The sequence below is a fragment of the Rattus rattus genome, chromosome 5, assembly GCF_011064425.1.
Source record: "Rattus rattus isolate New Zealand chromosome 5, Rrattus_CSIRO_v1, whole genome shotgun sequence".
Taxonomy (NCBI): Eukaryota; Metazoa; Chordata; class Mammalia; order Rodentia; family Muridae; genus Rattus; species Rattus rattus.
Window position 1 is genome coordinate 148,257,119 of NC_046158.1, and position 26,587 is coordinate 148,283,705.

Consider the following 26,587-nt stretch of genomic DNA (forward strand, 5'->3'; position numbering starts at 1 on the left):
GATTGTAGGCCTACACCACGAGGCTCCAACATCACTAACACTTTATAGAAGTGTTATAGGCTCTCAAACAAAGCTACCACTACCACTCCATGTACTGAGTGTTTCTTTTGCAGCAAGCTGCATTCCACACAGGACAGACAGACACTATAGGCGTAAGTCCCACAATGAGCTCATGTCACATTGGGGATGTTGTAAAGTTAAGGAATTGATGCTGGGCCGGAGAGCTTGTTGCTCTCTAACAGGATCTAAGTTCAGTTCCCAGCAGCCAAACTCCCTTACCTGCTTCTCTGGGAGACCCAACTCCCTCTACCTTCTGAGGATACACATATGTATGACTCTTTCACTCAAACACAGACACACACACACACACACACACACAGACACACACACACACAGATACACACACACACACACACACACACACACAGGCCCATACACACACACACACACACACACACACACACACAGGCACACACACACACACATACAGACACACACACACACAGACACAGGCAGGCACACACACAAACACACACACACACACACACACACACACACACACACTCAGGCTCCTAGTGAGCCATGAGTCTTCATCTACCTATCCATCATTCATCATCTGCCCATCCACCCACCCATCGTCTATCCATCTATCATTACCCATCAATCCATCATCTACCCATTCATCCATCCACCCATCCATCATCCATCCATGTGTCTACCTATTGTTCCATGAGCCCTTCCTGGGTGACTGGCTTTTTTCCTGTGTGCTCCAATGCCAAACTCTGGGTTTTTCTATCTCCTGTAGTCTTGGCACATAGCACAGGGTCCTGCAAACAACAGAAATTACGAACCCTCTGTTGGCATAATAAAAGGAAGACTAGAGTTAGCCGTGGTGTCTTAGGGGACCCTGTCTCCCAGGAATCTCTTGGCGACATCCATCCTTCCTTCCTACTTGAAGCTCCCACTTGTTTTTTGTTTGTTTGTTTGTTTGTTTGGTTGGTTGGTTGGTTGTGTTTTTTTTTTCCTGTGAATGGGGTTCACACCCCAGAAGATCTCTACTCAGTACTTGCTTTCCTCTGGCAAGTTTCAGCTCTCAGTCTTTGCTCTGTGCTTCTGGAAGTCAGGGGTCTTTTATTCTTACCATGTGTTTCTCCCTCATAGAAAATAAAAACACCTCAATCCACAAATTGCTTTGCTGAGTCCACGATGTGTCACCGCCATTATTTTCCTGATCAAGGAAACTGTAGACAGTCTTTCTCCTCATTTTTATTAAAATATTTTCTCTTAATAAAGCTGTATGTTCTCATTGCTACTGTGTTATTGAGGGGGAGGGAAGGACTCCCCATCGACTCTCCCAAATCATTTTCTCCATTACATGCTTACGGTATGTGCATGCAATTCAAACTGCAGGGCTGAGAACATGACTCGGTGGGGAAGAAGGCTTGCAGTGAAAGCAAGAGTACTTGAGTTCAAATCCCCAGCCCCCACATCAAATCCAGGCATGGAGAAGCATGCCGGTAAAACCAGGATTGGCCGACAGAGACAAGTACTTCCTGACCAGGAACCTCAGCCAAACTAATGAGAGCTCCAGGCTCAGTGAGAGAACCTATCTCAAAATACAAGATGGAGGACAATAGACAAAGGTGTGGGAGGTCTCCCTTTGGGCTCTGAATGGGAGAGCCCACACCCACGCGTGTGTGTGCACCACAAATGCATGTGTCACATACATGCCCATTAAAAAAATCAAGTGGTGCCCACAGGCATTCATAATTGTCTCATTGGTTGAGGCATAACTGGACTTCCGCATCTAACCCCGTGTGGAGGTCTCTGTGGAGGCTCTAGGCCCAAGGTCTAAAATGAAGAATCATATCGGCATCTTTTAAAAAGAAAGGAAAAAACTCAAATGGAAAAGCTCAGTGGTGCACACTGTTCTGGGTTTGAAAGCATCTCGGTGCTCTGCTTCTGGTCAGGCCACAGGAAATGCGAGAATACCTTATATTTTAATTAGAGTATATAAAACACTGCCTACAATGTTATGCTGCCCCGGGGAGCACACAAAGCAGGGAACACTTGCAAACTCCAGGTCACTCTTCCCATTACATCACTGTGAAAAAACAAATTTATGAGGCTACATTCTATGGACATTATATATGGGGGCCGTTAGTCTATTCCCAAATGAGAATGTCAGCTCAAACAACCAGGCTCCCCAAGAGAAATTTGTCAAGCCCTTCTGTTGTGGATGTTTTTACAGCAACTGCCCACAAAAATAATCAAAAAGGGAACTGAAGGCTTATTCGTTATTGATAATGAAGTGGAGAGAGAGAGAGAGAGAGAGAGAGAGAGAGAGAGAGAGAGAGAGAGAGAGGGTTTTGCCTTCTTCTCTGGAGATGATAATACAGAGGTTGTTTTGTGGGTCTTGCCTGTGATTTATTTGACGTATCCCTCATCTAAGTGATTGGAAACACAGATGTTAATGCTGTAACTTTGCTTCCAGTAAATAATTCCTCAAAGGACTCACATTTGTTTAACCTTACTCACAGGATGATCAAACTGATTAAACATTTATGAGCACAGCAGCAATCCTGTCGGTGTATGTGCTTGGAAAACTCGGTTCCCCAAACTTTTCCTCCTTCCCGTCCCCTCTCTTAAAGAAAAAGAGAAAGCTGACATCTTGGGGGAAATTTCTGTACTGAGACTACAGAGCTGTCCCCCTTCCTTCTTTATGTCTCCATCGGAGGCTGACGTCCGACAGCAAACAGAAAGCCTGATCCATCGATCCCCAAGATCAATAATTAAACCAAAGGGACAGCAGTTGGGGTGCTCCTGTGAGACCCATGAGGAAGAATGAAAGCCCCACTGGGGAAATGTGTTCCTAGGATCTCTGGCCTGCTTCTGAGATAAGGGAATGTGTGTGTGAGTATGTGTGGTGTGTGTGCGTGGTATGAGTGTGTGTGAGTGTATGTGTGAGAGTGTGTGTGTGGTGTGTGTGTGAGAGTGTGTGTGTGTGTTTGTGTGTGTGTGTGTGCATGCAGTGTGCACAGTCATCTGTCAATAACATTTACTAAGAACTTGCCTTGGTCAGCCTGGTGGGCACAGTCAGGGAGCAAGAGATGAACGTTCCAAAGACTCCAAATGGGATGGACACTCACTCACTCACTCACTCACTCACTCACTCATTCACTCACCCACACACTCACCCACTCACTCACCCACCACCCCACCCACCCACCACCCCCCCCCACCACCCACCCCCCTCACCCACCCACCCACTCCACCCACTCACCCACCTCACCCCCCCTCACTCACTCACCACACCCACCACCACCCACTCACCCCCCCCCCACCCCCACCCCTCACCCCACCCCCACCCACCCCTCACCCCCACCACCCACTCCTCCACTCCACACTCCCACCCCTCATTCCACACACTCACCCCTCCTCACCCACCCACTCACCCACCCACCACCCACCCACTCCTACCCACCCACCCCTCCCACTCACTCACCCCCCTCACTCACTCACTCACTCACCCACCCCACCCACCCCTCACTCCCACTCACCCCTCCTCCTCACCCACTCACTCCCTCACTCACCCACTCACTCACTCAGTCACTCACTCAGTCACTCACACACTCATCAATCATGTATTTGATCAAAACCCCCATGTTCCAGGTATTGCCAATGAAATGGTGCCTGGATTCTATGATCAGACTTTCGACATAGTGCAACACAGAGTCCACTGAGGAATATAGACAAGGAGACAGAAATCAGTTTGGAGGACATTTTTTAGAACTCTTTGGCTCATGCACATTTCCCACCAAGGACTGGCTTCTCCAACAGAGGAGCATGCATAACTATGTTTCTATTTTCTTCTCACTGCAGGGCTGTTACCTGGAGACAGAGCGTGCCCCAGCAGGGGGGCGCACTATGGCCATGGCTTCATAATCACTGGGGAACGACCAGGAGAGCTCAGTCCTGCTTCCATTGGGTAAGTCAGTGACAACTGAATCGCATGCTTTGTGTGTTCTACGAATACAAATCTTGACAATAAAAAAGGCTCAGGTCGGGGCTGGGCAGATGGTTCTGTGGGGAAAGTGCTTGCTGCATAAGCTTGGGAACCCGGGTTCAGAGCCCAAGAATTGCTTCAAAGGATGGGCAGGACAATGTGTGGTTGTAAGGAGCTCCCGGGGCTCACTGGCCAGCCTGCCCGGCCATTCCGTGAGCTCCAGGTTCAGTGAGAGATGCTGGCTCAAAACAAAAACCCTGAAAACCGATAGAGAACAAGACTGAAAATCAAACTCTGACCTCCACATGTACACACGGGTGCACAAGCCCATGTATGTATACAAACAAACACAAATGCATCCCACGAACACACCCACCAAGTAAATAAACGAGCGAACAAGCAAGTGCTTACATGACACAGAGCTTCCCCACAAGGACATACAGACAAGGACATACAGCAGCCCAAGTCATACTATAGGGAGCAGAGGATGATACCCAGCCCAAGTGCCTGAGAGCACGCATGCGCACTCTGACCTGTTCTAAGGACGATGCTGGCTCAAACCACAGCAACCATCTAGAGTCACACAAGTCTTTCCAGCCCTGGTTGTATGCTATTTCTTTTCCTTTCCCTGCCCTGTTAGTGTGTGTGTGTGTGTGTGTGTGTGTGTGTGTGTGTGTGTGTGTGTAATCATATGCCACAAAACATGAGTGAAGATCAAAGGATAACATTTGAGAGTTTATTGTCTCATTTTTCAAATCTTCAGGATAGGATCAAGCTCAGGTCGGTATGGTGGCAAGCACATTTTCTCATCAACACACACACACACACACACACACACACACACACAGTGTCATGTAGCCAGGCTGGCCTCCAATGCACTGTGTGACTCTCCTGTAACTCTGGGTCCTTCTGCCCCTACCTCATGAGCTTCGACTCTGGGATGGACCACCACATGTGGCTGTTGTTTCTACTTCCAATCCAAGCCAAGCCTGGTTTTTGTCCTAAACTGATGTCAGCTGAATTTGGCCACTTCCGACGCTAAACTGCAAGACCACTTTTCATCAGTGACCTGAACACAATCCAGAGCTCCTGTCTCCACCCATACTGGAAGTATTGGTACCTCGGGAGAGGCTGAAAAGCCATGGGCTCAATGGCTCAGGTCAACTCTTCCAAACTCCAAGAAGAAGCCATTGCTTTTAAGGTACCAGTTCCTCCTTTGTCTTTTTCTCCATGCCTCTGTCCCACCTCAAGGAGGCTATTAACACTTTTCTGGATGAACATGGAATCTGAACTATTGCTAGCTGATTCACTTCTTGCTGAATATTTTCTTTTTCTGTTTAGGGTCTTGTCATATAGCCCAGGTTGGCCCTGACATTTAGCACAGGATGGCCTTGTCATGTAGCCCAGGTTGTCTTGTCATATAGCCCAGGTTGTCCTTATATTCACCATCTTGTTTGGGATTCTGATACGGTGTGTTGAGGTGCATTGGGATCCAGTTCACTTGCTTTAAGTAGAATTTAGCAAGCACCTACTAGGCACATTTTGGCTGGAGAGCTGTGCCCATCTCTGAGGGCATGAGGAGACAGGCAGAGTTGGAAACAGTAGATGTTTCAATAACATTTATTTTTCTCAACTGATTCCCTTGCTAAATTTGGTTAAAAAATCTCACAGCTCTTTTTCTCTACATAAATTACTTATGTGACAATTATAAAAAATTCTAAGTATACTCAATAAAGGATTGTGTGTGTGTGAGGGTGAAAAATATAAAACATGCTAAGTATCTATTTACAGAGGAGCTGATAAACTAATAAAATATGCATTCTTATGATGAAAACACAGTAAGATCTGCAGATAGGATCTCTCTCTCTCTCTCTCTCTCTCTCTCTCTCTCTCTCTCTCTCTCTCTCTCTCTCTCTCTCTCTCTCTCTCTCTCTCTCCTTGTTTGTGGTAGATTCCCAAAGATAGGGTCAAAAAATTTGCAGAATTGTGTGTGAAGCTACTGACACTAAAATTTTTTTTTTTTTTTTTTTCGGGCTGGGGACCCGAACCCATACCTTGCTTCCCCTACACAGAAAAATCCCCAACCCCTGCATGTTTTTAAACATACACACAGAAACAATGTTCCAAACACACACACACACACACACACACACACACACACAAATGATCAATAATGAAAACACCCACACCAAATTCTTAACGGTGCCTGAAAACAGGGAGGGGAGAACCATATTTGCTGAAGGGTCACTAGGCACCATTGCTGCTTGGTGGCAAGGTCACAGATGCTCAGGCTGGCACTCAGAGAGAACTCAGTCTCAGTCAACGTTTTAGGCCTTTATACATGGTGTTAACATGTGAATTATCCTATCTTAGTTCTGTGTTGTTTGCTCAGGCTAGACTATGATATAGCCTAGGCTGCCTTCCAAGACTTGGTAATCCTTCTGCCTATGTCTCTGAAGAGCTGGGGTTTCAAGTGTGAGGGTCCCTGCATGACATCATCTAATTGGGGAGAATTCTTTCTCTGTTGTATTCCGTCCCGTGGACGATTGCTGCTTAATGCCTGCGTGGGAAGAGTTAGTGTAAAGAATGGTAAAACAAGCTGGTGAATTCCACCCAGATTATAACCCCAAATCCCATGCCTGGATGCCTGGCCACATGGAAACTGTTACAATGTTTTCAAATGACCGGGCCATGACAACACAAATTCAGATACATTGTAAACGAACAAAATCAACCGAAATCCTCATCTTGAACAATAAAACTACAACCAATTGCTGATTGGTAAAAGAGATCCCGCATGACTTCTGCTCTAAGCAGTGTCCTCGGTTCCTGTGAGAGGACAGACTCTCAGTACTTCTTTAAATGGCACCCACTATTAAATACTTACAGGGAAGTGTAAGGGTCGTGTTGCACCTTATCATTTTCAAAATAAACAACAAAGATGTGTCATTGTGTGGAATCTATATTTTTTGATGGTCAGGAAGAGCCATGGGGCCTGCCAGAGACTCACGAGGGGCAGCTGAGAAGCACCTCACTTTGGGACACTTCAGAGGCATTGTCGCTGGGGGACAAGGATCCTCTGTGACAGATCCAGACAGACTGGTTCATGGGTTTTTCCACTTTTGTGTTAATTAGACCTCAGTAGACCAACAACGTTCATTATAGAAAATGGAAGGTATTTTCATCTTTATTCTGTGTATATATATGTGCAAGGACATATGTGCTCATGGGTCCAAGTGTTTGGATGGTGGCAAACATGCACATATGACTTCAGGGGCATTTCTGGGGTACTGTCCTGTTTGTGTTTTGAGACATGGCCTTTCACTCGAACCCGGAGATTGCGGATGTCACAGGCTGTTTCCACCTCCCGAACTCTGGAGTTCCATGCATGTACATGCGTTTCTATGCCTGGCTTTTTAAATGGCAACTGGGGAGTGAGCCCAGGTCTTCCTGCTTGTATGGCAGGCATCTTGCTCACAGAGCTATCTGTTCAGAATCAAGAGCAGGTTCTGAAATGTCCTCTTAAATCTCTTTGTAAACTGTTCCGGGTTCAATATGGGATATATTTAGAAGCAAAATTATTTTTCATTAGTTTTCCTCCAAAGGACTTCACACTTGACTGTCTTTAACTCAAGGAAAAGAGTAAATTTTGGTAAAGTTCGCATCCTTTATCGCCATTCGTGTAACTGGACCATGAATGTTTATGAGTTTTGAGGAGAGCAGAATCTGGGCACCTGGGCTCTCCCACACAGGGTGGGCTCATAACTTGTCTGAAAGTTCAGTGGTCTTGGGCAAGCTGCCTGTAATGGCAGCAGCTGACTCCCACATCAACCTAACGGGCGGGCATCCAAGAGCATCAGCTCCTAGACCCTCGTACTGAAGAGACCGCACGTGAGTCACCATACATCGCCAGTACTCAGGGAGAGACAGGTAGCAACTAATCTTCCTTCCTCTCATTTAGATATCAGGGAATGGTGTCTAAATGTCACCAGTGTCACAGAAAGCTCACGTGGCAATGACAAATATACACAATGTCAGGTTCATCACCACTAACACCACCACCACCACTACCACCACCAACACTACCACCATCATCATCATCACCACAGACTGTATTACTTTTGCTAATGGGTGCTAGGAATTATGACTTACAATTATATATTATAAATGTATATTATACATTATATATAATTATATATTATAACTTAAAAGGGCCTTATAAGTCCAGTTGCTGGGAAGGAAGATGGAGAACTGGCAAGTGGTCCAAAGAGGAATAACTGAAGAAAGTGTAAGGAAATACATAAACAGCAGCCACAAGAAAGTTGTCTCAAAAGTTCAAAAAGTAACAGAAATTGGTCCATGAACAGAAGGTTTCTTTTCTCATTTGGTACTCAGGTGGCTAGCAGACCATTAGCAGCCAGAGCCCTTTCTACTGCCCCTGCCCTGTGTCTGCACACGCGTGTGTGGGTGCATGGTCCCATGTGATTCTGAAGATGGATTCTGGGGTCTTATCCAAGCTAGACCAGCACCCCACCACTGAGCTAGCTTACATGAGTGGATAGCTTCACTTTCTACTCATGTTAACTGAGTTGTTCTCTGGGTGATGATGTTTGGTCCTGTGGCCAGGAAAACAGTCTACATAGATGGTATATTTGCCTGTTAAAACAGTGTTTAAAAACAGAATTTATATATCACCAAGGGAGTAAGGGGGAGACAACTATTACTGCTACTACTACTACTACTACTACTACTACTACTACTACTACTCACACACACACACACACACACACACTTAGACATACATACACACATGCACACATATATACATATACATAAACACACAAGCACACATAAAACACACATACACACACACATATATATACACACATACCACACAAACACATGTATATATACACACATACACACACAAACACACATATATACACACACATACATGCAAACACACAAACACATATACACACACATATGCATACATACATATGTACACGGGGGAAAGAAGGATAAGAGAATTTTTATATGTATACTTTATATACATACTGTGTTTTTATTATGGAGCACAGTGATAATATATTTACATATTATATTCATAAATGTCTAAAATAATATATATTACAGTAACATATAGTGCATGTCTATAGCGATCAGATAATGTATTACACATATTCACGCATATACTCTACACTGTAGTTCACATAGTGTATGTGTCCCATGAAGTCTCCTAGACCCAAGGCATCCTCCTGTCCCATCCCAAGCCATCAGAATTCCCGAACTCTGACCTGGGAGTCTGAAAACCTGCGTGTTCGCCAGGCCTCCATGTGAAGACCAGTCCTAAGAAAAGCTGAGAACTTTGCTCTGCTCCAGATGCCAGACCCTCCATACTTTCAAAGCTCCCTGGAAGAGCCAAGCTGTTCTCAAGTTTCTTCCTGATATCCGGGGGTGGGGTGGGGGGTTCCTTCCGTTTTCCAAACGGTTTTGAAGTTTTATTGGAAGCCTTTCTGGCAGTCCCTGGACTGGGCTGTGACTTGGCACCCCTTCCTCACAGCTGGAACCACAGGCCTGCGTTCTGCCCACACCCTGACACTGATGGCATTCTCTCCTAGCGACCTACGGGTGTGGACTTCTTTTTATGCTTTGTTGGAACAATACCCTTTTAACTTAAATAATTCCCCCTTTAAAGCAGGAGGGTTGTGTCATTTGCCAGTCACGGTCAATGCAAGTTGGTAGCGATTGTCACCAATTGGTGGCCACCGGACACTGAAAACCTCAGATTATAATGTCGTATCTTCACTGTGAGCCGCTTCTTGCTAAATCCTAGGTCTACTCTTCCTGATAAGCAGGGAGGGGGGAGGTATTAAAGACAGGGGAATTTCAAAGTGGGGTCTTTCTTCTATGTGGAATGGGAGTTGGAGGGGTCATTGAGACAGGAATGCTCTCTTAGTGACCTTAAAACAACCACCACATGATATGCTACCCCAAGGCAGGACAACTGTGGGTTAAATCATGGTCAGTAATGGGCTACGTCCTCCATTATTGTCCTGGCTGTATCTCTGTTGCTGTGATGAAACAGCTTGGGCCAAAGCAGTTGGGCTGTGGGGTGTATTTGACTTCTAATTCTCGGCCAGAGTCTCTCCCTTCAGTGAAGTTCTAGCAGCAGGAGTTTGAGACAACTAGTCACACCACACTCTTAATAGAAAGCAGAGAGAAGCAAATGCTCCCATGCTGCCTGCTTGCTTTCGTCTAGTTCTCTCCTGTCCTGTATAGTTTAGGAGCTCTGCCTAGGGGATGGCGCCGCCCAAAAACCGTCTGGGTCTTCCCATGTCAATAGTCAAGAAAAATCCCTCACAGACAAGCCCGCAGGCCAACATGATCTAGACAATTCCTCAGTTGAGGGTGTCTTAGTTGAGTCTCAGTTGTAGCAAGTTGATATTTAAAACCAACATCACAACCATAGTTTAGGAAACTCCAACCAACGTGTGTGAAGGATGCTCCTTTGGGAAGTTTCGGATAAGGTGACAACTGTCTGAGCTAGCGGTCTATAACCTTTGTCCTTCCTAATCGCAAAGTCAGTCATTCATTTTGCAAACAAAAGATACTGTGTACCAACTGTGTGTTGTGTCTTACACACACTGAAGAAACAGGACACATGATGTCTGTCCGCCATGGTAGTTCGAATGCTTGAACATTTATTGGGTGCTTACTATGTACAGAGCGGTGTTCCGAGTACCTTGTTAATATTACTACTTTATTACAATCCCAAGAGGGAGGCTGTACTATCCTCCTCCTGCCAATAGAGAAATCAAGGCCTGGGTCAGATCATTACCTTGTTAATGTTATGGTTCAAATTTATTGACCACTATGTACGGGGCTCTCTGTTAAGCATATGATCTGATTAATCTCAATTAATGCTCATAAAATCCCAGTGAGATGAATCATTTCATTCAGTCTGTGATGCTAATGAGGAAACTAAACTCTGGGAAGCAAGGGTCCCCCAAGTGGTACAGCCAAGATGTCGTGCAGGGTGGAGAACGGAGTCCTTGCCAGACTGACTCCAAGACCTGCCTATGTTCCAATGCTCTACCCTCTGACTTGGCAGCAGCAGGCAGACGAGAATGCTGTTCCAGGACCCTAGGAAATGCACTTGGAGAAGGATGGTACCCTTCCCTGCACAGCCAAGTCTAGAAGAGATGCTGCAAACACCACTCTGTCCTTGCTCCCGGGCAGACTCTGAAAACTACAAAATGGCCATTGCCAGCACACTCCCCTCATAAGTAAACAGAGGAGAGAAATGAAACAGAGACTCAAAGAACACATTAATAAAATACAAACAACCCATTCTCCACAGACAGCGTACACTGCAGCCTTCTCTTCATTCATCCCTCCTTGTCTGTCTGTGGTCCTGCTTTCTTCTATTGGATGAGACTCAGTCTCCTTCCCTATTCATCTGGTCCAAATCTCCAGAGGCTTTTGACCCATCTGATGTCACTGGAGTCTCCCAGGGGGTCAACCTGCTTCCGACGCTGATGCTCGGTGAACAGCAAGTCAGGGACAATGACCTTGAGTGTTTCAGGTCATTCCTCTCCCATGTCCTTCAAAGCCTCCGTCTCAGGAGGGACTCTGGTTCAACTCTGCAATCCATCTGCCCCTCCATGCTGGCCCTGCCTCTTGGACCAAGAAAGATCCTAGCCCTGGACTTTGTGCTACGCCTGGCACCGTCTCCCCCATCCAGACGCATCTCTCCAGTGGCTACTTCAGTCTAGACCCAGTGTCAGCACCCCGTCCATGCAGGGAGCCATATTCTCCCCATTATGCCCAACCCCTCATGTATTCTTGGTTTACTTCTCTGTAAGCCTCATGGCTCCACTGCACGGGATGGATGGCCTTCCGGTCCTCACACTGGAGCTAAGCTCCATGAAGCCAGGCCCTTTGTCAGTTTGCTTCAAGAGTCTAGCTCCAGAACCTTCCTAATCCAGAGCAACTTTTAATGGCAGTGGTTACGCTGGGTCTTAAGGGAGTGAACACCTCTTAGGACCTCAGCATCTCCATCTCATGATAGACATAGACAGAGACCTGTCTCTCTTCTCTCAAGCTCTTACCTGGAGGCGACAATTAAAGAGCGAAGAAGTCTTAGCCAGGAAACAGCCTGTAGCTCAACAATGCCCAAACATTGCAGTGCTGGACCCTGGGGGACAAGTAACAGATCCCTAGTGGATGACCAGGAAGCCTGGTAAGTCCTGGGGAGCTGGGAGCATCTGGGGCTGTGCCAGCAAGGCTCCCAGAGAGCAGGTATGTAGATGCCAAACCTCAAGGGTCCGACGTGAGACTCCTCCACCCCTTCCCCGCCAGTCGCCAACTTCCACACCGTATCCCTGATCTCGCTTAGCTAGAGGGTCTAGGAGTCTCCACAGGAGCCAGCGTCCTTACCAGACAGTTATTCAGTGTTTACACACACAGGGCTGCCCCTGCTTTTGCACAACAGGCAAGAGAAGCCACGGGGAACAAGGGATACGTTTATTATGAAATGTGGTTGCCGGTCCTTAGCACCTTCTGAGTTGATACAGAACCGAGCTACAGCTGTGACACAGATCGGAGGTGCACACCACTGAAGCACGCTCCGCTTCCCACAAGCCCCTGTTGTTTGCTCTTCGGTGGCGTGTCTGAGTACCTAGTGCCTGAGTCCGCTGCCTGTATTCACCCCAGGAGTCCTACGAAAGGAGGAAGGAGATGAGGAAGAAGAGGATGGAGAGGATGAGGAAGAGTGAGTGAATGAAGAAAGGAAGAGAGGGAGGAGGAGTGTGTAAATGGAAAAGAGAATTGGAGAGGAAGAAGGGGAGGAAGAAAGGAGGTAGAGGAGGATAGAGAGGAGGGGAATGAGGAGGAGGAGGGGGAGGGAGAAGAAGAGAAGAGGAGGAAGAGAAGGAAAAGAGGAGTAAGAGGAGAAGGAAGTAGATGAAGAAGAGGAGGAGGAAGAGGAGGAAGAAGGGGAGAGGAAGAAGAGGGAGAGGAAGAGGAGGAGGAAGGGAAGGAGGAAGGGGAGGGAAGAAGAGGAGGGAGGAGGAAGGGAAGAGGAAGGGGGAAGAAGAGGAGGAAGAAAAGGAAAAGAGGAGGAAGAGGAGAAGGAAGTAGAAGAAGAAGAGGAGGAGGAAGAGGAGGAAGAAGGGGAGAGGAAGAAGAGGGAGAGGAAGAGGAGGAGGAAGGGAAGGAGGAAGGGGAGAGGAAGAAGAAGGGGAGGAGGAAGGGGAAGAGGAGGAAGAAGAGGAGGAAGGGGAGGAGGAAGAAGAGGAAGAGGAGAAGGCTGTGTTTGCTCAAGAAGATCTCAAGCACTAGGCCAGTTACAAATTAGCTGCATCACCTCCCTTCAGAGTTACAGCTAATCGTGACGTGAGCATTATCTGTCTTCTTTCAATGGAAGACACTGAGGTGTGATTGGGTATTGGAGCCTGCTTCCATGCACACAGCTGGTTGGGACTGGCTGCTGGGCCCTGGGTGAGCTTGGCCCAGAACAACTCTTTTCCACAATCTTGTCAATGTGATGATGTGGCCCCCAACTCCAAGGCCTCAGTCTCCCTCCACAAAGGCCACGAAGGCTAGCACGTGTACTTCTCCCGGCTGCTCTTGCTATCTTAGGCACCACTCGCCATCCCTGGGAAGCCACTGATACCTGGAAGGGGATCGTTACCAGCTCTGAGAAACCCACATCCCGGTCAGATCCCCTCCCTTCCCTGCTTGAAGACCCTCAAGAGATACCCATCTCTCCTGCAATCAAATCAGGGGGGCCACCTGCGTTTCAATATCTTTTCAGGTAACTCTCCTTCCTCTTTTCCTGTCAGTCTCGGGTAAGCCCCACCCTAATTCTTATAGGCACTGTGGCTCCTAAATATTATATCCTTCATTCATACATGTGTGCCCGTGGCCTCAGGCCCATGACACTTACTGTGTCTTCTGCCTGGAAGAAATGTCAACTCCCACTCGGTGCCTAGCCATCCAACATCGTATTGTATATTTCTCTGTGCAATTCATTTCCTGGTCTCAAGAATCTTATCCGTGTGAGGACAGGGAGTTGTCTGTCCCTAACGTTTTACCTGCAGCCATGGTTAGCATTGAGGGTAACACATGGCACCGGGAGTCTAAGTCATGCCTGTGGGACAGTGGCTGACCCGGATGTGCCACGTGTCTACACTACAGAGGACAGCCAATGTTCTTGTCTTCCCTGTGTATTAACTGTCACCTCCGGTGTAGGGAGGATGAGGAAGAGCTAAGCATTGTCTTTGATGCATCACTGCTGGGGCCATTCTAGTCTAGCTTTCACAATATGGGCTGCAGAGACCTCGGGGTGCAGGGAGCCGGCTTTCAGTCCAGTTTGGCTATGGCTTGACCTAGGTTCAGTAGATCCTGCTCGGGGACCAGGGACTATCACGACTTCCAGCCCATGAGGATTTGTAAGAAAGAAAGAGTTTGCTCACTTCCGTCCCCCCTCCCCTACAAGGTCGCCCTTGGCCACCCGCATGCTCACCCTTCCAACTCCCTGCTTCCTGACTTCACAGTCGCAACAATGTTGCGGAGAGCTTTGCAGCGAGTAGTTTCTTTTTTTCCACGAAAGAAGATTTTCTCCTGTGTAAAACGATTTGAATGTTCTTCCGCCTCCCTGAGCTGGACCACAAGTTTCCAGGGAGAGGACCCATCCTATTTACTGCTAGATCCCAGCTACCGGAACAAGGTCCAGCACAGAGTAGGAATTCAAAATTCAGTTGCTTTTCAAGCAAATATATACAAATGTGTGTGAATACCTATGATACATGAAGCATTTGGTACAACACCTAGGATACCACAGGCATTCGTGAGGTGGCCGATGACGTCACTTCTGCCGTTATGGTTGGGCCTATAATAAATCTTATTCCTTGGAAAATAAATATTTTTTGGGCTGGCCTCATGCTCTAGGTAGACCAGCATGACGAAACTCATTGTGGGCTAAGCTCTCCCCAACCACTGGAGTTCCAGTTTGTATATTTTTTTAAAAATTATTTATTATGTGTGTGTGTGTGTGTGTGTGTGTGTGTGTGTGTGTGTGTGTGTGGTGCGTGCGCGTGAGTGCATTAGGCCTGACAGGGAAGCAGAAGCATTCAGATCCCACAGACCTGTTCCAGGCCATCCTGAGCAAGTTGATGCAGGTGCTGGGAACCGGACTCTAGTTCTGCTCTTAACCCCTTTGCCCCCTAAGATTCCATTTTTAAATGTCAAAAAGCACCAGTGTCTTGGGACTTGAGACAGGGTTCTGCATTTGCTACACCACACTGCTCTGGCAGAGGACCTGAATTTTATTTCCACACCCACAGTGGTGACTCACAACTGCCTCGAGCTCCCGCTTCGGGGGGCAGGACACCCTGTTCCGGCCTCCTCGGGCTCCAGCATTCTCTCATGTGCACACCTATGCCCTCCCCTACACACAGAATGCACTCCTTAAAAACGAAACCCTTCAAAAATAACCACATCTAATTTCTTTTGATTCCTAAGACCATCGAATACTTGGTAACCAGGGAGTGTCTACTCAACTTCTTTCCTGCATAATATTCTCTGGCTTGGCTATGGAGAAGGAAGAGACCCCCATTTGCTCAAATCCCAGTGGTACCGATAGGTTCTGAGTACTTTTTTCCAGCCCATGTTTATTCAATATTCTCAGCAAACTCCAGACATAAGTAAATAGATGATGGGCCCATTTTGTAGATTGGCAAGTAGAGGCAGAAATGTGAGCCGCCTACCGAGTTACCCGACTCACAAGGAACAGACGTGGAGATCTGAGCATGGGTTAACAAAGGGAACAAGCCACCTCCGGAACCCAGTCACTCCCTCCTCCTCCACCACTCCATCCGCACTTGAAAATCAGATCCCAGAGATGAGCAGGAGAAGATGCGAGAGGCGCGGAACCCAACCTTCTAATAAAGGAAAATAGCCGGAGGCAACGCCGATGTAAAACACGTGGAGAGCCTTTCTTCTGCCATTTCCCCTCTACCAAGTGGCGGCGCGAGCGGAAGAGACTGAACTCTTCTTCTCCTTAGCCCAACTGCTATCCCTGTCTCCCTGGAGGCTAAGAGGGAAGGCTCCTAAACACACAGAAAATCCCAAGGATCTGATAAACTGGGGTGATTTAAAGCAAGCCCCACGCAGCTTACACAGAAACATTTATCTGCTGTGGCTCTTGCTTTCAGAGGCCGTTTATCCCCGATGGACAACCTTGACCCCCCGGTCTCGGTTTCGTATCTCCGGTGTCACCAGATTTCGTGGAGCCTTTCGTGATCCAGTGCTGCGTCAGGGGAGCTTCTCGGAAATTCACTAGCAGCAGAACGGCAGCTGCCAAGTCTCTCTCTCTCTCTCTTCCTTAAATCTCATCCTGCCTTTCCTAACTATTTTCCCTAGAAACAATAACTGCTTTCTCTCACCTTAATAGCGAAACCGTGTGATCTCCACAGAAACGGCTTTCGGTGCTGCTTTAAGGAGGCCCGGGCGGTTGCTATTCACCCGGTTCTGAAAGCACTTTACTACTTAGCTCGCCAGTCTTAATTTTTGTACTAACAGAAATCGCGGGGTGCTTTCCTTTCATTTGTCTGTTTGTTTCTGGTTTTATTATTTTTTTTTTTAAAGCTCACCGACCTCGTGTCTGGTAGCTTCGTGGAGACACAGGGCCTTTCCTGTAGCTCAGATGGACACTATAGCTTCCCCATCTCTTTGCAGAGAGCTGCAGGAGAGGTAGAAACCTGCTTAAACTGCTTTCCTGGTCCAGTGCTTGTCACTGGCGAGCAGAGGCATCGGTACCTTGTCATGATGGTCCCTCGCCTCGCAGTCCACCCAAGTTAACACCACAAACCGTGAGCTGGCTGGCTTTTAGGCTCTCTCCATGGCTGCACTTGGGTTTGCATGTCCACGTTTGGTTATCTGAGAGGGCATTTGTACCCGGGTGTCCCGATATCTTTGTACATCCGTAGAGGAGTATACAGTATTAGACACTGTTCGGAGAGTCGGTATGGGGCACACCGAATTTGTTTGGGGACACTGAATTTGGTGTGTGTGTGTGTGTGTGTGTGTGTGTGTGTTTTTTTTTTTTTTTTTTTTTTTTCAGAGACAGGTGGAAAGAGAACTCTCAGTCACAAGCAGAATTCAAAGCAAATGCTTTCACGTCTGATTCAGGTATTTTTTTTCCTGTGTAATTTCCCTGAGCTCATTAGCAATAAAACTTCTGTATCGTACATTTCCCCGTTGCTCAGCAAAGCTAAACGGCACCGATATCTAGTATTAATGGGCTCAGTAAGCTGGGCCTTTTGCATTTCAATTTCTAAAATTTCAGATGATTGTGGGAATGACTTTGGCATCTTGGGATAGTTCAGGATACTCAGGGGACACCCCCCTATCCACCCCAACCCCAATAGAGAGTATGGAAGATGGAGAGAGGCAACAACGGGAAATTCCAAACGGCCATGCTAATGATTTTCAGAGATGTCCACATTTTTTAGTCACGTCGTCCACAGAGTTTACTTTGAGAAGAAACGTACCATCAGGTTCCTCTCTGCAACTTAGCGCCCTGTCCACGGTGCCTGAGTCGGTGTGGTCTGGTAAGAGGCCCTCAGACAAAACCGAGTGTTGGGAACACAGCCACATGCTGAAGCGGACCCTGATGACTGTCCAACTTACAGGCAAGGTCTGTGTGTTCCCAAGGGCGCTGTCCTGACAGCTCACGGAGCCCAGCAGCGGGCTCTAAAGTCTCCCATTTTTATCAACATTTCCTAATGGCTTGGTGGGTGAACTCGGCCATCATTGTCAATGCTGTGCCCGCACCTGTACATCCCAACAGGAGTGAGTCAAAGGTGGGGAGGGGTGGGGAGAAGAAATTCTCATTCTAGAGAAAACAATGCTCTGTGAGACAATGTTGTCAACAGGCAGCGATTTTCGGGTTTTTGCTTTTTTTTTCTCTTTTAATTCAGTATCCAGATCACCACGTCAGCAGGCCTAGGAAGGTGATTTTTCAACGTGGGTAGAACGACTGAGGCCCTTCGGGACAGATCAGCTGCTCGCCAAAGGTCATCCCCAAACCTCTAACTTTGAACAGAACTTCTGAGATTCGAAACAGTGTCTTTTACTTTCTGGTACTAATTGTTACAAATTACTGGGGTGGGGGGAAGCTACAGGATCCTCTCCCTGCCTCAGCTAGGATGGCATTTGAGCTCCGATGAAAGATGATAATAAAAGCAATCTGATTTTCATCACAACACTCACAGAAATTAAAATAAATTCCACCCAAAGAAATAAAAGTATGACAATGCTCTCAACCTGAGAAGCAATACATTTATTTGTGTGCCAAGCATCTCTTAATACCATTGTGATATTTTTTTCCCCCTAAAAGTCGTTCGATTTGATTGTAATTACATATGTAATGAGGGAGCCCGGCTTCGGGGAAGCGATCCGAGGCATCCTCTGCTAGTTCAATGCGTTTCCAACTGACTTTGTATCCACTGAAAATGACTCTGTTCGTACCTGGTTTTAATACAGAGTTTGATAGGTGAGTCTAATTTTCAAAGGGAATTTGGGTGGGTGCGGAGACTTCCTCTCGTCTACAGTAAGAGTCTTCCCAAAGCATTGCTAGGTGCACAGATGGTTTGCAAACCTGCAGGAGAAGCTGCTGTTTGGATGTTTAACCCACAGACCTAATGCAAACAGGAACAGAGTCCAGGTTTGGGGTTTTTTTCCCCCTTGGCTGATATTCCTATACTTAGTTGCATCGATGGCCAGAAAAGGTTCATCACGAAGACCTGAAATATTGCCAACGCAAGTCTCCCTCTAAGACCTGCTCAGTAAAGAGCCGCTGTAGTTCCAAGCCTTGGGGAGAGAAATAGGCCAACCCAGACAAACCCAGGTGTTCTCCCGTTCGAGAGAGTGCCCCCAAGTCTCCCCCAAAGAGTGGGACGTTGGAAAGGATGCTAGAAGGCCTGGTCCTCAGCTGGAGAGGGTGACAACAGTCGAAACACGTGGGGGATAAATCTTAAGATGCTTAGAAGGTTATCCACGGAGTGCGGAGTTTCTCCAAAGGCAGCAAGAAGAAGTGAGTCGACTGACAGCAAGAAACACAAAGTAGAAGAAGAGGAAGAAGAAGAAGGAGAAGGAGGAGGAGGAGGAGGAGGAGGAGGAGGAAGAGGAGGAGAAGAAGAAGAAGAAGAAGAAGAAGAAGAAGAAGAAGAAGAAGAACTTGTGAGCAAAATTTTTACCCTTCCCAAAGGTACCCTCGAGCATCTGACCCCCGACACACACCCAAAACAAGCTTCAGCGATTTCACTGCCTGAAAAAGTTCCCCAGCGCCCTCTCCTTTCCTCCCTGCCAAGAGTTCTGCCGCTCGCAATCCTCTGCTTACGGTTAATATATTAGGTCCTGATGTGGCAGATTAAAAATGAGATCAATAAATGGCTAAAACAAATGCACTTTTGAAATGTCCCATTCAATCTGGGTCTTTAAGGGTGAGCTGAGGTGGGAGGAGGAGGAGGGCAGGAGAGAGAGCCGGGGAAAGGACCACAGGAAGAATCAGGGGGAAGACATTCTTAGGTACCTGGCCTCTGTCCTCTGAAATCTGCTTTAGACAGCAAGAATAACTCAGAGCCCCTGCTGGAGCCCTGTGAGCTTGTGTGTGTGTGTGTGTGTGTGTGTGTGTGTGTGTGTGTGTGTGTGTGTGTATGTGTGTGTGTGTGTGTCTGTGTGTCTCTGTATGTATGTGTATGTCTGTGTATGTGTGTATGTGTGTGTGTGTCTATGTGTGTCTGTGTGTTTGTGTGTATGTGTGTGTGTGTGTGTGTATGTATGTGTATGTGTATATGTATGTGTCTGTGTGTCTGTGTGTGTGTTTGTGTGTCTGTGTGTATGTATGTGTATGTGTATGTGTGCATGTGTCTGTCTCTGTGTGTGTGTGTGCGCGTCTATGTGTCTGTGTGTACTTGTCTTAAAACCACACCATTCTAGGAAGCAGAAAGAGCCACCACATGGGGCATTTTAGAGTTCAAGACGTAAACCTGCTTTTTCTGAAGGACGTTCGAGCAAAGAAAGAACATCAAAAGCCCAAAAACATCCTGGCTCCTGCCGGCCAGTAAATTCAAGGCACACTCCCACTGCAGCCACCAGCTCCTGCCCCTGTGCAGTCAGTTAGATTTTGAGGACTTCACCCATCTGTCCAGAATGGACGCTATCCTGAGGTAGAAGAAGAGGCCTCTCCGCTGTTCCATCCCAGGCAGTACAGGTAGACGTGCCCCTGCTGAATGCGCTTCCCAAGTAATAACCTGTGCTATTAAGGTGCAAATTGCAACTTTTAAGTAATGATCGCTAATAGTCTGATGTTTACCGCCACACGAGGACACCCATGAAAACAAAATCTGAATTATTCATCTCTGCCTTCAATAAACAAAATAAACCGAGGGAGATGCTCTCTCCTGCAAGCTTCCCCACAGGAAAGACCGGATTACCGGAAGCTACAGCAAGTCCACCAGAAAGAAAGAAAAAGCACAGAATGGCTTGGGGTGAGCAGAGGCAGGGGAAGTAACTTACAGGCCTGTTAGATATTCTCAGGGATGTGATTACAGAAGATTCCGTGCTCCATTGCGGCTGGCCGGTGTTACCATAAAAATAATTGTATACGGCTGAAGAAAAGGCCCCGCTATGCATGTACGCCGACCACACGGCCGAGGTTGTTAGGGAAAGTATTGTCAGAGAACATGCCTACGGTTTTTCTTTTAAAAATCCAAGTGTTCTGCATCCTTTAATGTACGAACACATCAAGACGGTTTCTTTCTGTTCAACCTTCCTGCCGTCGTCTTTTTATCTTTCCTGAAATGAACTCGTGGGGGGAAGGATGCCAGGGCAGATTCCTGAAGATTGTCAGGTAAGAGCAGATGCATTTGAATGGTAAAGCAAACATACAGTCAGGAGAGCGAGCCAAGCACACCCATACATCATGAAAGCTGCTTTCAAACTTTCCTCCTGGCCCCAAGTCCTAGCCCCATGGCAAAGTAAAGCTTTTGGAAAGTGAGGAGCAGCAATATTTCTGAGAGAAATGTTTTCTCTCAGCTGTTTACTTGAAGAGAACGGCGTTCCACATGTCTATCCCCTGGCCCCGACATACATATAAGGCAGTGGGAGTCATTTAAAAAAAATAAAGATTAAAATTCCCTGTCACTTAGTTTACCGTCCTTTGGCTGTATTGAGATGACCTGTTTTATTAGAAAGTTTCGGCCACCAGTGTCTTGAAACGCCATCCTTAAGCAGAATTGTGTAAAGAAACTCAATAGCTTGCAAGAGTTCTTTGGAGAAAGAGGGTTCCAGGAGAGCGTCAGCCCTGGTCCACTTCCAGGCTTTTTCTATCTTGTATTATTCATTAATCAAACTAGGAATCAAGCTTTCAACATCAGTCCACAGGAGTAATCACTTACAGTTGTGCATTGTATTTAATTTTAAGCAGTGATAAAAGTTCGCAGAGCTACAGGCTGAGAGGCACCCCTACCCTTCCCCGCATGGTAACTGGCTGAGGAATCTCAGCTAACTTAGCCTCACTCACATCCGAAAACAAAGCGGGCATTAGTGACCTCGGATGAGCAGAAGAAAGACCACAGGAAAAACAAAACCCATCTTCCTAATATGTGAACCGATAAATACGGCCGAACAGGGGAACTCACTGTGTAGGAAATGAATTACCCCATCTCGGCTGGAAAAGGATTTCTGTTCCTTCTAGGGAACATAATGAGAGTCATGGAAACAGTCTTGCAAAGACAACTAAGGATCCAAAGGACTAGAAAACTGAAAGTATACTCACAAGTTACACACACACACACACACACACACACACACACACACACACACACACACACACAGACTACTACAATTAAAAAAAAAAGTAGCCAACACCAATAGATACTATATAGATACTAGCTTAAGGAAAGGATCTAATTTAAATAATGCGATACAGCGTCATTTTCCGCACACCTGGATCTCCATTGATCAGTGTGTAATTATAATTTAAGTACGGCAATCCTGAGCAAGGCACTTTTTGTAATGAGCTTGTGAAAGGAGACATGGCCAGTCATTCTGCTAATTTAAATTGCTGCCTAGTTCTTAACGGCCTTTACCAGAGCTACAAGGAAGGGAAGGGGAAAAAAAACCAACAAAACAAAACAAAAGAAAACAGTAGTATTTCAGGACAGTATCATTGCAGCTGGACCGCAGCCTAGGGCTCTCTTTTAGGACAACAACAGGGACGCCATCTCTGATGATCCAGCTACACTTGAACTTGTGGGGCCAGCATTGGATGCAGCAGGCCAGGCCGACTCTTAGGAAGTCTTGAAGGCCGCCACACACCCTCACATGGTCAGCTAGCCAAGCCAGGTGAGTTAAAAAGATACAATAAAATAAGAGAGCTATTGTTTCCAAAAGAGGTAACCAGAGTTGAGAAGAGAAAGCCCCTGCCTAGACAAGTTGCCAACTGTGTTGCTGAGAATATTTTCATTATTTTGCTCTTAGAGAAACAATTGAAAATACGTGAATGCAAGCTTTATAAGAAAGCTACTCAGAGCGACCTACACATGGCCGAGGAAGCGATTCTGCACTCAGGAGGAAGGGAACTGGGTTTTCTGGAGCACATGTAGTGATGTTTCAGATGCAATCAGGCAGGAGTGAAGCGTTATGAACTTGGTAGCCAGCATGTTCAGACACTGGTACACCCGCTTTCCCCACATTCCTAACTCACTTCTTGGTGACTTTGCAAAGTTTACCCAAGTGTCCTAGGGACTTCTCCGGTGTTTGACTCAAGTTAGAGCAGAATGAAATATAGCCGTGGTTTCCAGATCAGTCTTCCCCATTGCTGCTCAAAGTCAGAGGAGAAAGACAGAGAGAAGGGCGCAGGGGAGCCAGCGAAACTTAAACTTTTTGCTAAAGCCCCATCCACTAAAGGACACAAAGAAATAAAAACGCCCACATTAAAAACCAACAAGATAATGATTGTGCATTTCTCTCTCTCTGAATATAGAGGGCAAAGCCTGCGTCACTGCCACTCGGAGTTACCATGGTGAGTGATTTATTGATATATATCAGAATGAATAGATCAAAGGCAGTGAGATGACAGGTGATCAATCAAATGTCAAATCAAAACTAGCAATCGAGTGGAAAGCTGATTTTTTTTCAGTGGGTGGGTCTGGCAAGAGAAAAATGAACTTTCCTGTTTTGATTCCGAGAAACAAAACCCCAGCATACTATTAAAAAAGCAATTAGGCAACCTCAAAGGAAAAAGGAACAACAACAACAAAAACAACAACAACAACAGCGACAACAGTAACCCTGAATATCTGTTGTGGGGACCCATTGACCTGTTCTGATCTTTAGGGTCCCTGCAAGAAAGAATTCCACAGGACAGCTCCTAGGGTAGTAGTCAATTCGCGAAGTTTCCAAAGCTCTACCTATCTGGCAAAGAAAAATCCAAAGCTGTTTAAATTTCTATGGGGTGCTCTCCCTCCATCCCCACCTGGCTTTAAGCAAGAGAGGGGACGGTTAGATTTCTAGAAACGGTGAATCCTTGTAGAAAACACATCCAAAGCCCCACTCATTTCCGAGGGTGCCTTTTGCACCTTGACCACCAAAGCTACACCCTCATGGCTCCCAGCTCCAAAGCCTGCAGCCCCAGGCTTGGCCATGCCTCACACTTGCCAGCCCTGAGACCCAGCGACTGGAGACACTGTCCCTGGAGGCCAGAAGCCGCCTGCACTGACCTCTCAGAGGGACAAGAGAGGGGGCTCTCTCCCTCCCCCTGCACCCCAAATCCATAATCCGACTTTGGTTCCAGAGGCAAGAAGCCAGAGTGGGAGAAAAAGTTAGGGGTGGGGTAGAGGGTGGAGGGAGGAAAGTTTAAACCAGGAAGGTTTGGTGGGATAGCTTCCCCGCCACCACCCAGAGGGAGCCTGGAGAGGGAAGGATTGGGGAGATCAGCGTGGGGTGATGAAGAGGGCACCCGTACGCTAACCCTTTTGAAAGCGCCAGGGGGTGGCGTCCCCGCCAGCCCTGGGCCAGGAGGGCGGGCGGGCGAGCCGCGGTGCGCCCGGATCGGGGGCCGGGCACCCGGAGCGGAGCCATCTCTTACCTGCCGCCCGCTTGGGTGCCTGCTGTTTCCTCCTTGGCATCGCTCTACTTAGCTCCAGTCTCACTTCTGGCGCCCCAGCCCCGAGCCGCGCGCGGGGGCCGCAGTCTCACTCGTCTTTCTGTGGCTCCTAGGACGTCACTCGGCCTCTGTCCCCCTGACGATCCCCCTGCCAGAGCTCCAGCGCGGGGCCGGAGACCCCCTCTCTGGGTGGCAGATATGCGGCTCGCGCCCGCTGCTTGCAAGTGGAGGTTGGTTCTGCCTTGTTTGTTTGTTTGGTTTTTTTTCCCCCTCTCTTTTTGTTTTGCTTTTGGATTTTTTTTCTTTTTTTGGTTTTGCTTTTTGCTGTTTTTTTTGGTGACTGGTGAGACACTTGATTTCTTTATTAAACATCCAAGACGGGGTTCAGATGGCAGGGATGAGGGGCGCACACGCACCACGCGCACACTCGCGCTTAAAGATAAGGGGGAAAACAATCCTGGGAAGACAGTGGATTTCTTCTTTTTCTTCTTCCTTCTCTTTCCCTCCTCCTCCTCTTCCTCCTCTTCCTCCACCTCCTCTTCTTTCACCACCTCCTTCTTCTCCTCCTTCTCCTCCTCCTCTTCCTCCTCCTCTTCCTCTTCTTCCTCCTCCTCCTCTTCCCTGATCTTGATGGCGGATTCGCTGGATTCGCGCTGGGGAGAGATCACTCACTGTGGGTTTGTTGTTGCTGTCAGATCCCCGTCTGTGAGTGATATGCGAGAGGACAGGAGCGGGTTTGGGAAAGACAGAAAATCTGGAATTCACACACACACACACACACACACACACACACACACACACACACACACACAATCACGCTCTCTCACACACATAAGCACTCTCGCTTACACACACACACACACTCACACCCCCACATATGCTCTCCCTTACACACACACACACACACACACACACACACACACACACACACACTCACACACACACAAGACAGGGCGAGGCGATGCCAGCAAACATCGATCCCGGCTGAACAAACTGAACATTAACAAACTCCTCCTCTTCTCCCGGCGACCTGATGACAGGGAGAAATTTACTCCCCAGCCGCAGAGCGCCAGGCAGAGGGAGTCTATTAAAGGGACAGTGTCCCGACTGGGAGAGGAGCTGGGGAAAGGGGACCCTGCCTGCTGGTCTGCAGCCCTGGAGGCACCCACCTCCTCCTCACTGGGGCAGTGGAGTGTCCTCCTGTCTAGATGCCCCTCCAGGAGGGAGAAAAGGGGGGAGTGGGAAGGAAGGGGGCGGGGCTCTGGCAGAGTTGGAGACAAGAATTAGAGTTGGCGATCAGAAGGAGACAGCCTACATTTCCTGGGGGACAGACTAGGGGAATGGGACTATATCCAGTCCCAACCTGTTCCTCAGCACATAACCTCCTCCCAACTCTGGAAGTTCAAGTTACTGTCCTTCCACTTTCTTGGACTATTGGGATTTTTTTTTTTTAAACATCTGCTTCCTGGGCAGACTAATTACATAACCTTCATTCTGTTTCCTTTCAACACTGACATTCGTTGAGCACCTACTGTGTACCTGTTTTGCAGTCACAGCAGTGACAGCGAATGGGTAAATCCAGATTGTGGGTGAGGGGAACAGCATCTGAAACAACTTGCCCCCTGGTGGTGTCCAGTCACTTCCCAGAGGTCTGCCTTGCTGAAAATTTGATGTACACATTTCTCTATGTTATCTCTCCACTGGGCTTGGAAAGGTGGGTTCTGTGCATAGCTTTTTTCTTGGATAATTACCTCCAATCTCACTAGAATATAAGTTCTTAGGGAAATGTGTCCTCTTTTATCTTACTCTATCTCCCAGTGGTGCCAAAACAGAAAACATAGCTTCACCCTCAATAGTGCAATAAATGAAAAGGAAGCAGGGCATGCTGGGACTAGGAAGCAGGGCATGCTGGGAGTATAACTTTAGAGTGGCCTGGATTGGTTCAAACTGAGCGTTGGGCTGGGACTGAAAGAGGAGTCCATTTCAACACGTTGCATGGCCATGGGTGAATAGGATGACCCCGTCCTGAAGGAACTTTCCTTCCAGTGGGGTAGAAAGCCAATGGCAAGTGGAAGGCAGTGGGTACTGGTACTGGGCATTGTAGTTAGGGCACCATACCTGCCAAGCAGGCAGTCTATTACTGAACTCTATTTCTCATCCTCTTTTCAATTTTTTATTTTAAATGTTGAGACAGAGTTTTCGTTAAGTTATTCAGGCTGGCCTTGAGCTCATTCTGACAGAAGTCTTGAACTTGGGATCTTCTGGTCCCAGGCTCCTGAGTAGTTGGGATGATAGGCCTGGGCCACAAGTCTGTCATGAATCTGGAGTTTGAAGAAGGAAGGATGTTTACCAAGTAGGGCTGCCTGGGGCAAGTCAGTTAGGTAGGTTCTAACCTTGGAGAA

General features: G+C 47.4%; 1 protein-coding gene across 1 annotated transcript in view; it reads right to left on the bottom strand.

The window, feature by feature from the left end:
• Tshz2 (teashirt zinc finger homeobox 2) overlaps nucleotides 1-25,020 on the bottom strand; it is a 263,057-nt gene extending 238,037 nt beyond the window's left edge. The window contains exon 1 of the mRNA XM_032904732.1: nucleotides 24,168-25,020. Coding sequence (XP_032760623.1) covers nucleotides 24,168-24,207 — 40 coding nt within the window. The 5' untranslated portion in view covers nucleotides 24,208-25,020. The remainder of the gene's footprint in view (nucleotides 1-24,167) is intronic.
• Nucleotides 25,021-26,587: the final 1,567 nt, after the last annotated feature.